The 14789-nt window shown below is 38.2% G+C and overlaps 1 protein-coding gene across 1 annotated transcript in view; it reads left to right on the top strand.

Moving 5' to 3' along the window:
- The window catches only part of KATNAL1 (katanin catalytic subunit A1 like 1), a 135133-nt gene that overhangs the window by 101771 nt on the left and 18573 nt on the right, over positions 1-14789 (top strand). Inside the window, exons 5-8 of the mRNA XM_037048221.1 lie at positions 3989-4116; positions 4517-4622; positions 9153-9311; positions 10019-10145. Coding sequence (XP_036904116.1) covers positions 3989-4116; positions 4517-4622; positions 9153-9311; positions 10019-10145 — 520 coding nt within the window. The remainder of the gene's footprint in view (positions 1-3988; positions 4117-4516; positions 4623-9152; positions 9312-10018; positions 10146-14789) is intronic.

Below are 14789 nucleotides of genomic sequence, written 5' to 3'. Positions count from 1 at the left end.
TTACTTGTTACTTATTTTCCCCACAAGGTAGATGCTCAACGAGGGAAGATAAGGTATTTTCATTCACTAACTTAAAACCTAATGCTCAATAAAATGTGCCAGGTGTGGATGCTCACATATTTATTGTTCTTAAAATCTTGTGATTTCTACTACTTTCAGATAACTCTCCAGCTGTTCCTTTTCCATGGCAGTGTTTGCAAGTCCTTCCTACCACTTGAATATTCATATTAAAATGGCTATGTGTTTACATTTTTTAATACTAATATTTTTGGGAAGTCTCAAATTACTGTGCCACTTCAAGGCTGGTTAAATCCCAGATATATCAGTTTCTTTTTTTTTTAATTTATTTTTCAAGTACAGTTTTCTGTCTATTACTGCCATCCCAGCCCACTCCCCCGTGCTCCCTACCTCCTTCCCATTTCCACTCCCCTTGGTTGTCCATGTGTCCTTTATACTAGTTCCTCTAAATCCCTCCCTTTTCCCTCTGAAATTCCCTCCCCTCTCCCCTCTGGTTGCTGTCCCTCTGTTCTCTATTTCAGTGTCTTTGTTTTTATTTTGCTTGCTTGTTTGTTTTGTTGTTTACCTTCCTGTTAAAGGTGAGATCATTTGGTATTTGTCTTTCCACACCTGGCTTATTTCACTCAGCATAATGCTTTCCAGTTCCACCCATGCTGTTGCAAAAGGTAGGAGCTCCTTCTTTCTTACTGCTGCATAGAATTCCATTGTGTAAATGTACCATAGTTTTTTGATCCATTCATTTACTGCCAGGCACCTAGGCTGCTTCCAACTCTTGGCTATTATAAATTGTGCTGCTATGAACACTGGGTGCATGTTCTTTTGTATTGGTGTTTCAGGGTTCTTAGGATATACTCCCAGCAGTGGAATTGCTGGGTCAAAAGCACATTCATTTTTAGTTTTCTGAGAAAATTCCATACTGTTTTCCATAATGGTTGTACCAGTCTGCAATCCCACCAACATTGAACTAGGGTCCCCTTGTCCCCACAACCTCTCCAACATTTTTTGTTTGTTGCTTTGTTTATGATGGCCATTCTGACTGGTGTAAAGTGGTATCTCATTGTGGTTTTAATTTGCATCTCTCTGATAGCAAGCGATATTGAGCATCTCTTCTTGTGTCTCTGGATCCTCTGTATGTCCTCCTTGCAGAAGTGTCTGTTCAAGTCCTTTCCCCATTTTTTTAATTGGGTTAGTTGTCTTCTTAGAATGAAGTCATGTGAGTTCTTTGTATATTTTGGAGATTAAACCTTTGTCTGAGGTATCATTGGCAAATATGTATTCCCATACAGTTGATTGTCTTTTTATTTTAATGCTGTTTTCTTTAGCTGAGCAGAAGCTTTTTATTTTCATGAGATCCCATTTGTTTATTCTTTCCTTTATATTCCTTGCTCTAGGGGACATATCAGTAAAAATGTCACTGGGTGAAATACCTGAGATTTTCCTGCCAATGCTCTCCTCTAGGACTTCAATGGTTTCCCGGCTTATATTTAAGTCTTTTATCCACCTTGAATGTATTTTGGTGTATGGTATAAGTTGGTGCTTGAGTTTCATTTTTTTTGCATGTAGCTGTCCAGTTCTCCCAACACCATTTGTTGAAGAGGCTATCTTTACTCCATTTTATGTTACTGCCCCCTTTGTCCAATATTGATCGACTGTAGAGAGTTGGGTTTATTTCTGGGTTCTATATTCTGTTCCATTGATCTATGTGCCTGTTTTTATGCCAGTACCAGGCTGTTTTGATTACAGTGGCCTTGTAATACAGTTTGATAGCAGATATTGTGATCCCTCCTACTTTGTTCTTCTTTCTCAACATTGCAGCTGCTATTTGGAGTCTTTTATGGTTCCATATAAATTTTTGAAGTGTTTGTTCTATGTCTGTGAAATATGCCATTGGTACTTTAATAGGTATTGCATTGAATCTGTAAATTGCTTTGGGTAGTATGGACATTTTGATGATGTTAATTCTTCCAATCCATGAACATGGTATGTGTTTCCATTTGTTTGTGTCTTCCTTGATTTCTTTCTTCAGTGTTGTGTAGTTTTCTGCATACAGGTCTTTAACCTCCTTGGTTAGATTTATTCCCAGATATTTTATTTTTGTTTTTGCTATATCGAATGGGATTTTTTTCTTGATTTCTGCTTCTGCTGCTTCATTGTTGGTATACAAAAATGCCTTTATTTCTGGATATTGACTTTGTATCCCGCTGTTTTGCCAAATTCATTTATTAGTTTGAGCAGTTTTTTGGTAGAGGCTGTAGGATTTTCCATGTACACTATCATGTCATGTGCAAACAGTAACAGTTTTGTTTCCTCCTTTCCGATTTGGATGCCTTTTATTTCCTTTTCTTGTCTGATTGCTATGGCTAAAACTTCCAATACTATATTGAATAGAAGTGGTGAAAGTGGACAACCTTGTCTTTTTCCTCATCTTAGTGGAAAAGCTTTTAGATTGCCCATTGAGTATGATATTGTCTGTAGGTCTCTCATATATGGCCTTTATTATATTGAGGAATGCTCCCTCTATTCCCATTCTAGGATGAGATTATTTTAAATTGGTTGATGTTATTATGTTTGTTGTATAGGTATGCCAGAAATTTACTCCTTTTAATAGTGTCAGTACTGGTGTCTGGCATCTGAAATATAAGAATCTTGCCAAAAATTTAGTTTAGTACTGTAGCCGTGATGCTACCCAGAAACCATAAATGATTCATTTTTTGGTCAGATCGCTAAAGTACTGTTTGGTGATTTACCTGGTGGCTTAAAGAACTAGAGCATCTGCCAAAGGGAGCCATGTAGGCCCTTTTTAGCTGTGGTTTATCTCTGATGAAGTACGTATGATGGAAGAGGGTCATCCTATCCTCTCTCTTCAATTAAGCTTAGGAAGTTGCCTTTTCTTTTTTAACTCTTTCCCACTTTTATTTTTGTATAAGGCAGTAATGGTGAGTCTGAAACTCTGGGGAGATACTTGGCTCTGTCTGCTGAAGCAGTTCCAGTAGCTGAACTATCTTTGGCAACTGAGCATGTTTCATTTAAAGCTCTTCAAAGTTCAGTAAATCTTGGCAGAACCCCACAGAACTATAGCATATACATTTTTAAAAACCACCATATTATTAGATAAAGAATTTGGAGTAGATATATTGCTTTAGTGGTCTTAATAATACTATTTAAAAAGGCCCTTTTACCATTGTCATTTCAGTGACTTTATGGTGTGGCCCAAGGACTTTGCTAGGAAGACACTGAATCCTGGGGTACTTACAGCAACAGGGAAAAGGCCTTGTGAGATGCGGTTCAGACCCAAATCTTTCCTTGTCTGCACCCTGTTTCTTGAATGCGCTGGAGAATGTAATAGTTACACAACCACTCTTAAGCTTTAAGCTGGCTCAACCAGGCATGAGGGGATCCGATGCTGTGGAAAGAGCATGGGTTTGGGGTATCTGAAAGACCTGAGTTAAAATCTCTACTCTGATATTTAATAATTGTGAACTTGATTAAGTTATTTAATCTTTTTTGAGTCTCGGTTCCTTATTTGTAAAAATTAGAATATTAATACCCACTTTGTGGTTGTGAGTATTAAATGAGGTGATAAATATGAGATTTCTTGCCATGTAGTAGGTTTTCAGTAACTGAATTTTTTTTCTTTCTCTGCATTAATATTGTCATTATTTTCTGGCTGTGGTGGAAATCCCTTGTACCCACCAATTCAGAGGTATTTTGTAAGGATCCTCTTAGTCTTACCTGTGGCTGTCCCCCCAGGAATGTAAATTTGAAGACGTATATACATACTAAAGCAGGCCAGTTCATCTCTTCATAGTGAATTAAAAAGGAGAGGATGGCATTTGGGTAGTCAGAAGACACTATCTTAAAGTAACCAAAAGTTATTTTTAAAATGTTTACATTATATTTTTATAGTTTAATGATGCTAATTAAAATTACGTTACTTTTGACCAGTACTTTTTTAAATACCTGTCCCCAGGGACGGAAAAATATGCAAGATGGTATGAGTGATGGTGAAATTCCAAAATTTGATGGTGCTGGATACGATAAGGATCTGGTGGAAGCCCTTGAGAGAGATATTGTGTCCAGGAATCCTAGCATTCATTGGTTGGTATCTGTTAAATTCTTGAATTAAAATAGTGGAGAAGTTAAATTACAGGTTGGCTTGGTATGACTCTTTTCTTTTACCCATTTTTCCTGTTTATGACTTCCTCCATAATATGAGTGTATGGAATTGACAGGACAGTTCTTTTCTCAGAATATAATTAAGATACTTTACATGTTAATTTGACGTTGACATAACTGACAGAAGTTGTTAATTGAATAACATGTTCTAATTAATAACTGGAATGTTATTTGATCTCTGATAAAATTTTACGTAGTAAGAATTAAAATAATGTTCTTAATATCAAAATAATTACATAAGTAACAAAATTAAAAGACCTGGTATTGAACATCAGTCAAAGGCATTCTTGAATAAACATGAAACTTTGCTGTTCTTGCAAAGGGATGATATAGCAGATCTGGAAGAAGCTAAGAAGTTGCTAAGGGAAGCTGTTGTTCTTCCGATGTGGATGCCTGATTTCTTCAAAGGGATTAGAAGGCCATGGAAGGTGAGAATTTATTAAAATAATATAGGTATAAAAATGCTGCTTGTGTGGTAATGAATGACAGCACTGTAGTTTCTGTATGTGTTTACTAACATCAAAGGTTGGGGGAGGTTTGTCCACACACCAAATTTGTGGATTTGGATTTGTAAGTTGAGTTGTGCAGCCGCTGCGTGGCAAGAGAGGGGCCCGGACTGTTGAAACTATAGTCATGAGTAATGTCACTTCCCTCAGGGTTGCTCAGCTAGGGATTAGCTTTAAGAATTTTCTAGATCTCTGTTTCTGTAAATGTGTTAACAAGCATATTAAACAGTAATAGCACATAGTCTTAGAGAATAAGAGTTTGATCAAATAAATACCTTTCTAAAAGTTGGAATATTTCTTACTGATTATTTTGATCACTTCGTCTAGACTTGGTATAAATCTCAGACATAATCAGAATGTGTTTCTTTTTAGCTTGCTCTCTGCTTTAGAGTTTAAAGCCTACCCAGAATAAGTTCCTCCTAAGTCCAGAGTTTTTCTGTTAGCATGTTGAAAAATCCTTTTAATAGCTTCTGTCTGAAATGTAGTTTGGTCTTAGCATAGGCAGTCTTCCTTTACTCTTACTGGTAGAGTGCAAAAAAAGCATGATCTTATTTTGCTCTTCTTAATTAACTGGGCAGATCTGTTTCTCTTCTCAATCCTTGCTTGTTTACACAAAACTGGGGCACCCATGGCATTTCGATTGCCTTTCACAACTTAAATACTTTTAAAGACTGTTGTAGAGTTAGTTACCTAATTTGGGGAACATATTACCATACATTTTCCCTCTATTATACTTCTAAAGCAATGTTTTAAAGAGAGAATAAGGTCTTAAAATAGGTATTTAAAAAGATTTTAAAGTAGCTGTAGTGGTAGGTGTAACCTACCTTCATAAGGAGCCCTGTAAGTTTTTAGCAGGAGGGTGATTTACAATGTGGAAGATCACCTTGGCAGCAGTGTGGAGGATAGATCGGAGATGGGTATAGATTGCATATAGTCTGGAGGCTCTTGCAGCATCTAGCCCAAGGATGAGAACCTGCACTAAGGCATTTGTTATTTGGCTCATGAACAAATGAGTGAACTTATGAGAGATGTTTAAGAGGATTGTGACAACATTATGGCTGATAGTTATAGAGATAAGGGAGAGGGACAGATTTCATGACTTGCCAATTGCAGGCTTGAATTGAAGAAGTATGCATTTACTTCTGATACCTACTACCCAAAATTGGGCCTGGTTCTACAAGTTAAGGGCAGTTTTCTACAAGACTGCCCTACTTGATATGCTAGCTGCAAATGGGGGGGGGGGTCCTTGGGTCACCCCCACTTCTGACCAGCTGGCTTTAAATTTGGGGCTTCTTACTACCCCCTCAGGTTTATTCATTCTCTAGAATGATTCACAGAAATTAGGAAAGCATTATACTTAAGATTACAGTTTTATTATAGCAAAAGGAAGCCATTCAGAGTTAGCCAAAGGAAGAAATGCATAGGGCAAGATGTGGGAAGATGCTGAAAGTAAAGCTTCTGCATGCTGTCCCTGTGGAGCCGGATGCTTTACTCTCCTAGTGCATGGATGTGTAACAATACACAGAGTGTTGCCAATAGGGAAGTTCACCCAGGCTTCACTGTCCAGTTTTTATTGGGGTTTCATTACATAGTCATGATCGGTTGAATCATTGTCCACATGTCTTAATCTCCAGTCCCACCTTCATCTCCCCAGAGCCTCAGTTCTTTAATCACACTGTTGGTTTTTCTAGAAAGGCCAGCCCCCTTAGCATACCCCTCATCTCATTAGCATAAACTATGCAGGGACCCACCATGAGTCACCTCATTAGCCTAAAATTTCAGGGCTCAGCATGGACAGCAAAGACATTCCTGTCAGTTGGGAAATCCCAAGGATTTAGAGTCTTCCTCTCAGGAACTGTGGTAAAAGGCCAGTCAAATTATTTATTATATAAATCAGTACAATGAACTGATTTTGAAAATTGAGAAAAGGAAACGGTTTAAATAGAAACAAAATTAGATAAATGCTCAGCAGGTAATTGGAAATGGAGGTCTGGAATTTAGGAGATAGTTTGAGTTAAAATTGCAAGATATAAGTGGTGGTTGATAATATGTGTGTAGATGAAATTCTTTGAGTATTATAAAGGGAAAGGAGAACAAAAGACTTAGAATTGCTTTGCGAATGTCAAGGGCTGAGAGAAGAGGAGACCTAAACACACTGCAGATAGAGCAGTATCACAGAACCAATTCAGGGAGGAAGCATTTCAGGAAGAAGGGACTGAATACCAACTATCAGCAACATCAAAGGTTAGAGAGAAAGAAGAACGTGCTAGTTGAAAAGTGGCTGGTGGATTAGTAAATTAGATATTTTTAGTGAAGTAGTAGAGGCAGATTGTAGCTTGTGAAGAAGCAACAGTAAGCTTAAACCATTTCTTTAAGAAGGTTGGCCGAGAAGGGAAGGAGAGGTGGACAGTAGCTAGAGGATCTGTAGAGTTAAACAGGGGAATTTTTTAAAAGGAATGTATTTAAGTATGTTTATATACCAAGGGGAAAGAGCAAATAGAGGATGAACTAGAGGAAATAATCAAATGTATAGGTCAAAGTATAAATACTGTGCAATATCTAATGTTGGAAAAGAGAGGAGACATTAGAAAGAGAAGTATGAGCTTGGTTATAGCTATGCCCATACCTTTGATTGATTTTGAAGTTTTCAAAATAGCATTGTCATGCACAGTTAAAGGCTCCTTACAAAGCATAAAGCTTTTAATAAAACTAGTGTTTCAGATCATGGTGATCCCTGTTTGTTTGGGTGTCAACATTCTATAGCTAGGAAAGGGTTTGACCAGTTTCTGATTTTAGTTTATGATACTTTGATGTGCACATAGTTTGTAACGTTGAAATTCCTAGCTTATTAAACTAAATTAACAAGTGGGTCAGAATTAATTTAAGATCACAAACTGCTATGCTTCTGAGCTCCCACTAGAAATGGCCAATGAATTAAGCATTTAAGAATCCATTAGTGTTTGGAGTTTCTTCAGATAAATTTCCAGAAGTTCAATTGCTGGGTCATAAGGCGGTTCCAGTTTTGGTTTTTGAGCTGTTTCCATACTGCTTTCCACAGTGGCTGCACCAGTCTGCATTCCCACCAACACTGCAAAAGGGTTCCCCTTTCTCCACATCCTTGCCAGCACTTGTTGTTTGTATCTGAAGAAACTCGAAACACTAATTCAAAAGAGGATAAACACCCCTATGTTCATTTCAGCATTATTTACAATAGCCAAAATATAGAAGCAGCCCAAGTGTCTATCAGTAGATGAGTGAATAAAACAACTATGGGATATTTACACAATGGCTGTAAAAAAGAAGAAAATTTTACCCTTTGTTACAGCATGGATGGACCTGGAGAACATTATGCTAAGTGAAATAAGCTGGTCAGAGAAAGACAAATACCATATGATTTCACTCATATGTGGTGTCTAGTGAACAAACTAAACTAAGAAGCAAAAAGAGACACTCATAGTTAGAGAGCAGGCTGACAGCTCTGGGGGGCTGTGTTATGGGGTGGAGGGATGGAGCAAAAAGGAAAAACATGGACAACAATGTGGTGACTGTAGGGGGTAGAAGATATAAAGGGGAAAAATGGTAATGGGAAAAATACAATAGTTTTTTTAAAGATTTTATTTATTTATCTTTAGAGGGGAAAGGAAGGAGAGAAGGAGAAATATCAATGTATGGTTGCTGCTCGTGAGTCCCCTGCTGGGAACTGGCCTGCAACTCAGGCATGTGCCCTGACTGGGAATTGAACCGCGATCGTCTGGTTTGCAGGCTCAATCCACTGAGCTACACCAGCCAGGGCTTACAATAATTTTTTTTTAAAAAGAATCTATTAATCTTCAAGGCAAGAGGATTAGTGTTCTCAAATAATTTTTACTCCTTATTGATTTATTTTGAAAGAATACCTTTCTCCCTATTTTTAAAGGTGAGAAATAACTAGTTTAGTTTTTAGTCTACATTTAGTGGCTCTTTCACCATATAACAGTATTTTATGTAAACTATTACCTGGCACATTAAAGTGATAAAATGCTAGCTGATTTGATTATGCTTGAATTACCACTAGATTTTAGTTACTCTATTAACTGATAAATGGATCTTTATTGTTTATTAAATGCTGTATATTTTAAATGTGTTGTGGAAGATAGGTTTTCCTGTCTTTTCATTTTGTTTGCACAAAGCAGTCAATCTTAAGTGGTATTTAAAGCTATATGTATTTATCTTCTACCAGGTTTAGGAAGATTGGGGAGGTTCTTTCAAAATGTATCAGAGGATTCCTTGTTGTCTAGACTCTTTGTTTAGTCCATCTCTGAGTACCTCTGATTTGAGACATTCTGTGAAATCACTCTTCATTTTTTTCATATCACTCTAAAATGATATAGAAAAAATTTCCCTATACATTAATATTTTATAAGAAAGCATTTTACTATGATAAATCATTTACTACATCTTTTGAAATTTCAGGGTGTGCTGATGGTTGGACCCCCAGGCACTGGAAAGACCATGCTGGCTAAAGCTGTTGCCACTGAATGTGGCACAACATTCTTCAACGTTTCCTCTTCTACACTGACATCCAAGTATAGAGGTGAATCTGAGAAGTTAGTCCGTTTGTTGTTTGAAATGGTGAGTGAGATATGTTTAGATTTCAAAGGACTGTTGATATAAGCAATGATATCCCTCTAATCTAGATCCATTCATCTAGGGCAAGTGTCATAGTTCTTGACACACTAATAGGATATGGGGTGGTGGGGTTTCTGGAATTGTTTATATATCTCTAATGTATCTTCCACTCTGAGGAAAAGGAAGGCCCTTTGGCATCTTATCCTGTGAAGCTAGAAGAGACTTTGGAAATATGTGTGGTGTGACTGACATTTCTGGATCTCTAATGCGCTGGTTGAGCAGAAGTCTATTTTAATATATATTTTAAAAATCAGAAATTGATCTGTCATTAAAGTTGGTTCTTTTTCATAAGGGATTTGTAATAGTTACTTAAGAATGCATATTTGAGAAAAGAGGTTGATGATTTATCTTTTAAAAATGTTTTGTATTATGGAAATTTTCAAATACAATAGTCAAAAGAATAGTACTGTGATTTCCTATATATCAGTCCCCAAACTTCACCAAGCATATAACTGTTATTTTTAGAAATTTACTTTTTTGGACATGAATGACTGATTTAACCTCTTTCAATACCCAAATGGTGGCATTAAAGCAGTGAGAAACTTCTGCTGTTCTTTAACTATGATTTTAGAAGGAGGAAGTGGCACTTTAAAACTTTAAGACTCTTTTATGAGATAATCAACTGATTCCTTTAAAATGTTTTCACAAAGGCTAGATTTTATGCCCCAACCACAATCTTCATTGATGAGATAGATTCTATCTGCAGTCGAAGAGGGACCTCTGATGAGCATGAAGCAAGTCGCAGAGTCAAGTCTGAGCTACTCATTCAGATGGATGGTAATTGATATTTAATTACTCTCTCAAAACTATTATATTTCCTTTTTGAACTTCTCATCCACATTATTTCTCCATTTGTTCTTGCACTCAGAAAGCACTTATAGTATACTTGTTGTGAATTGTGTACCAGTTCAGGTTCTGAGGGTACAAAGAAAAGGAATGCATAGTTTTCAAGGAATTTACTACTTAGAACAAAAATTCTAAAGATTCAGTCTGGTGTACCAGGGATCTTTAAGATCCTTTCAAAAGGTCTGCAAGGGCTAAACTATTTTCATAACAATATCAAGACATTACTTACCTTTTTCACTCTCATTTGCTTAAAAGTGTACAGTGGAGTTTTACAGAGGCTATAAGACATGTGGGATATAATAGATGAGAAGCAAAAGCAGGTATGAAAATCCAGCTATTTTCCATTAAAGCCATTTGCAAAAATGTTTAAACAATGCACTCTTACTAAATTTTTGATTTGGAAAAGCATAGTTATTTTTCATAATAATATTTACATTAACAAGTAATGGATTTATTGTCACTTTAAAATAATTAATATTTAAAAAATCCTCAGGTTTTTAGTTTCTGATGATACCTATTAGTAGATATGCTCCACACATACAAAAGATCATCAGAGTTAAATAATTTTTAATGGTATGTAAAGATCCTGACACCAGAAAGTTTGAGAAGCACTGATCTAGTCGGGAAATATACAACTTAACAGACAACTAAAATACATTATAGTTTCTATGGTAACTAAACTCTGGGCACAGTGAGAACATTGCAGGAAAGGCGCCTCCAGACTAAGGGAGTCATGGAAGGGAATAACTAAGTTGGGCTTTGAAGTATTAGTATAACTTACTCAGATGAAGAAGAATAGGCATTGGGAAGCCATTAAAGGAAGAGAGTGAAGAGCCTGGAGTTGCTTTTTAGAGATATATTACTCTAGTATTTGTGTGGTCAATGGGAGGCTATTTAAGCAAACTATGGGAAAACACAAAATCTGTTAAAACAAATATCCAGAGTATGTTGTTTTAAAAGAGCTATAGTTCTCCACAAGCCATGGATATTTACTGAACATTTATAATGGTATTGTACTAGGGGGAACCAAAAAAACCTCTGGAATTATCTTCTGGAGGGCGGGCCCCTTCAAGTACAGGCTTCCTTACTAGGTGAGTGTTCTAGGAACCCATCTGTATCAGTGTACCAGCTGGCATTGTTGTGAGGGACTGTGTTCAGCTTCTGTGAATTTTTTTGAAGACTTTCAGTGCATTTGCCTATTTCATGATGGGTGATTTACGAGTATACCCACCCACACTGTACTGAGTGTTCAGGAGTGTTTGACCAAAAATGACATGACCTTCATGCCCCACCCTCCCTATTCACCCAATCTTACCCTGAGCAACTTTTTTGTTTTCCTGGATGAAAGAAGTCCTCAAAGGAAAATGTTTTGCTTTTGTGGAAGAGGTGAAACAAAAAATGGCAGAAGCATTAAAAGGCATCAAAATCAACAAGTTCAAACTGAGCAGTGGAAAAAATGTCTTGATAGGTGTATTGCGTCAAATGAAAAGTACTCTGAAGGTGACTGAAGTTTAAACATGTAAGAAAAAATACAATTTTTTATAAATGTATTCCTGTTTTTTTGAATCACTCCTCATATATAGTGCCAGACACTGTAAGATAAATAAAATAATGTACTGCAAGTCTCTTCTCTAGAAGACTTTCCTGTTTTAGCGTGCTCAAATATGAAAGAATGAAGTGACTGTTATATTTGGGGGGATAGATATGGAGGAAAACATTACATGCTTTAAAAATATCACTGAATATGAATTTAGTCAGCTGAATTTCGTTTAGGGCACAAGTGGCAAACACAAGGCCCACAGGCGGAATAGGGCCCTCCACCTTGTTTTGTCTGGACCAGCACCTTGTTTCTACCTGGTGGCAGCACTGAGATCTCACTTAACTGTTAAGGAGTAGTTACCTTCTTGGGTCCCACTTCTTTGGGACTCTCTGAGCTTCCTGGATTTCCTGGAAGTCTATTTCCTTTGCCAGACTGGGGAAGTTCTTCTTTATTATTTGTTCAAATAAGTTTTCCACTCGCAGCTGTTCCTCTTTCCCTCCTGGTACCCCTATAATTCGGATGTTGGAATGTTTAAAGATGTCCTGGAGGTTCCTAAGCCTCTCCTCATTTTTTTGAATTCTTGTTTCTTTCTTATTTTCTGTTTGGTTGTTTCTTCCTTCTGGTCCACTCCCTTGATTTGAGTTCCAGTTTCCTTTCCATTGCTATTGGTTTCCCATGCATTTCCCTTCATTTCAATCAGTTTGGCCTTCGTATGTTCCTCTAATTTGTGGCTAAAATCAACCAATTCTGTGAGCATCCTGATCACCAGTGTTTTGAACTGTGCATCTGAAAGGCTGGGTATTTCTTGGTCAGAATTATAGGCTCTGGGGCTTTGAGCTGTTCTTGAGTCATAATGTTTGGTCTTTTCGCACCTGTCAATGGATTTCTCAAAAGAGATCTTACAGGCAAGAAGGGGCTGGAAAGAAGTATTCCAAGTCATGAAGTCCAAAGACCTACATCCAAGATTGCTCTATCCAGCAAAGCTTTCATTTAGAATGGAAGGACAGATAAAGTGCTTCTCAGATAAGATCAAATTCAAGGAGTTCATCATCACCAAGCCCTTACTATATGGAATGCTAAAGGGACTTATCTAAGAAAAAGAAGATAAAAATATGAACAGTGAAAGGACAGCAAACTCACAGTTATTAACAACCACACCTAAAACAAAAACAAACTAAGAGGACAGCTAGATCAGGAGTGGAACCATAGAAATGGAGATCACATGGAGGGTTAGCATCAGGGGAGTGGGAGGAGGAGAAGAGGGGAGAAGGTACAGAGAATAAATAGCATAGATGGTAGGTAGAAAATAGGCAGGGGGGAAGGCAGGAATACTATGGGAAATACAGAATCTAAAGAACTTGTGACACATGGACATGAATGAAAGGGGGGGAATGGTGGGGGAGGGGTATGCAGGGTGGGGGGGAGTGAAGGGGGGGAATAGGACCACTGTAATGGCATAATCAATAAAATATATTTAAAAAAGGAGTAGTTACATTTATACAGTCCTAATATTACATTCAGCCCTTTGAAGGCAACAGTGAGGCTGGTGTGGCCCCCTGGTGAAAATGAGTTTGATACCCTTGATTTAGGGGTATTTGTGACTGTTACTGATAATTAATTGGACAGCCTGATTCTTTATGATAATGATTCAAATAGTAGTTTAGTAATAACTTATTAAGAAAATAGTATATTAAGCTGGACTCCTTTATATCCACTACTTTGTTATGCCAGGCTAGAAACTCTGATAAAGTTTTTAAGTTTTTGACTTTTTTTTACTATTTTCCAGAGTTTTCACTATGCAACCAGAAGTTTTTTATTCTAAAATTTTGCCATCTTTCCTGGATTCAGCACTCTTCTCCATATATCAGCTTGATACTAGTCCCACACTTCTGACTGCCCGTAGCTTCACTCCACCAAGCTTGCATCCTGTGTAGGAATCAGCTAGTTGCAACCAGCCTGGGCTCCCATTGCAGACTTTCTTGGAAGTTTCAGCAGACTCAGGGTATTAGAGATAAGATGCACCGGGAGGACTGAGTGGAGTGGCTTTAGGGTGAGGGGCAATTTTCCCACGTGTTCAGCAGGCATTGCCCCTCCACCACATCACCTTGAGGAGATGTACTATGCACACCCTTCCGACTCACTCTAGCACCACCTTGCCAAGCTGGCGTCCTTCAGGGATTCTGCTGGCTGTGGCCAGGCTGGACCTGAGTTGCAGTCTTTCTTGGAAGGCGCTCAAGAAGGTCTCAGCAGACTAGGGATGTGAGAGATATGCACAGGGAGAGACTGAGTTGTGTGGCTTTAGGGCAAGAACTGCTTTTCCTGCATGCCTCAACTGGCGCCACCTTTCCATTTCAGAGCTCTCCCCTCAGGTGAACAAATCTTAATCTTTTTTAGCCTGATACACTTTTCTGGCTCCACCCTGACAAGTCTATTAGACCATACTCTGCAACAAAAGTCCTTGGTGTATCTTCAGACTTTTGCTGAGTGGACTGAGAACCAGCACTGGCACAGAGTTTGAATCTACATCAACCTAGTAAATACCATTTTCCCCTACTTGGTGACTCAGAACCTGCCTCACACAGCTTGTGTACTGCCAGAGGCTCTTTCAATGCCTGAGCCCAATAGGCAGGTGGAGGTGGATCTTGGGGTACCTGGACCTCTTGCTGACCTGTCACAGGCTTGCTGCTGGTGGAAACCAGCCTCAGTATGTACACCCAGAAGAGCCAGCCACCAACTGTGGATTGCTAACAGGTACCCCACAGCCAGTTACAGCATCTCACACTGACCTGCACAAGAGCCCATCCCAAGATGCCTGAGAACCAACCACCCGATGGTGGGCTTTAGACCTGATCCAAGATGACCTGATTAGCTCCACAGGTGGCACACCCAAAGGGAGATCTGAGCAGGCACCAGACATGCTGGAGTGAATTCTATTTTGTGGGGTCAGCCCCCACACTTCAGCTCATACGCTGTAGTTGGTGTCAGTCTTCATAGTCAGCCAGCCAATGGATGGCCAACAGCAATCAAGACTAAAC

The sequence above is a fragment of the Sturnira hondurensis genome, unplaced genomic scaffold (assembly GCF_014824575.4).
Source record: "Sturnira hondurensis isolate 20B ecotype Veracruz unplaced genomic scaffold, ASM1482457v3 Scaffold0006413, whole genome shotgun sequence".
NCBI lineage: Eukaryota > Metazoa > Chordata > Mammalia > Chiroptera > Phyllostomidae > Sturnira > Sturnira hondurensis.
This window is presented reverse-complemented; position numbering and strand designations above follow the sequence as displayed.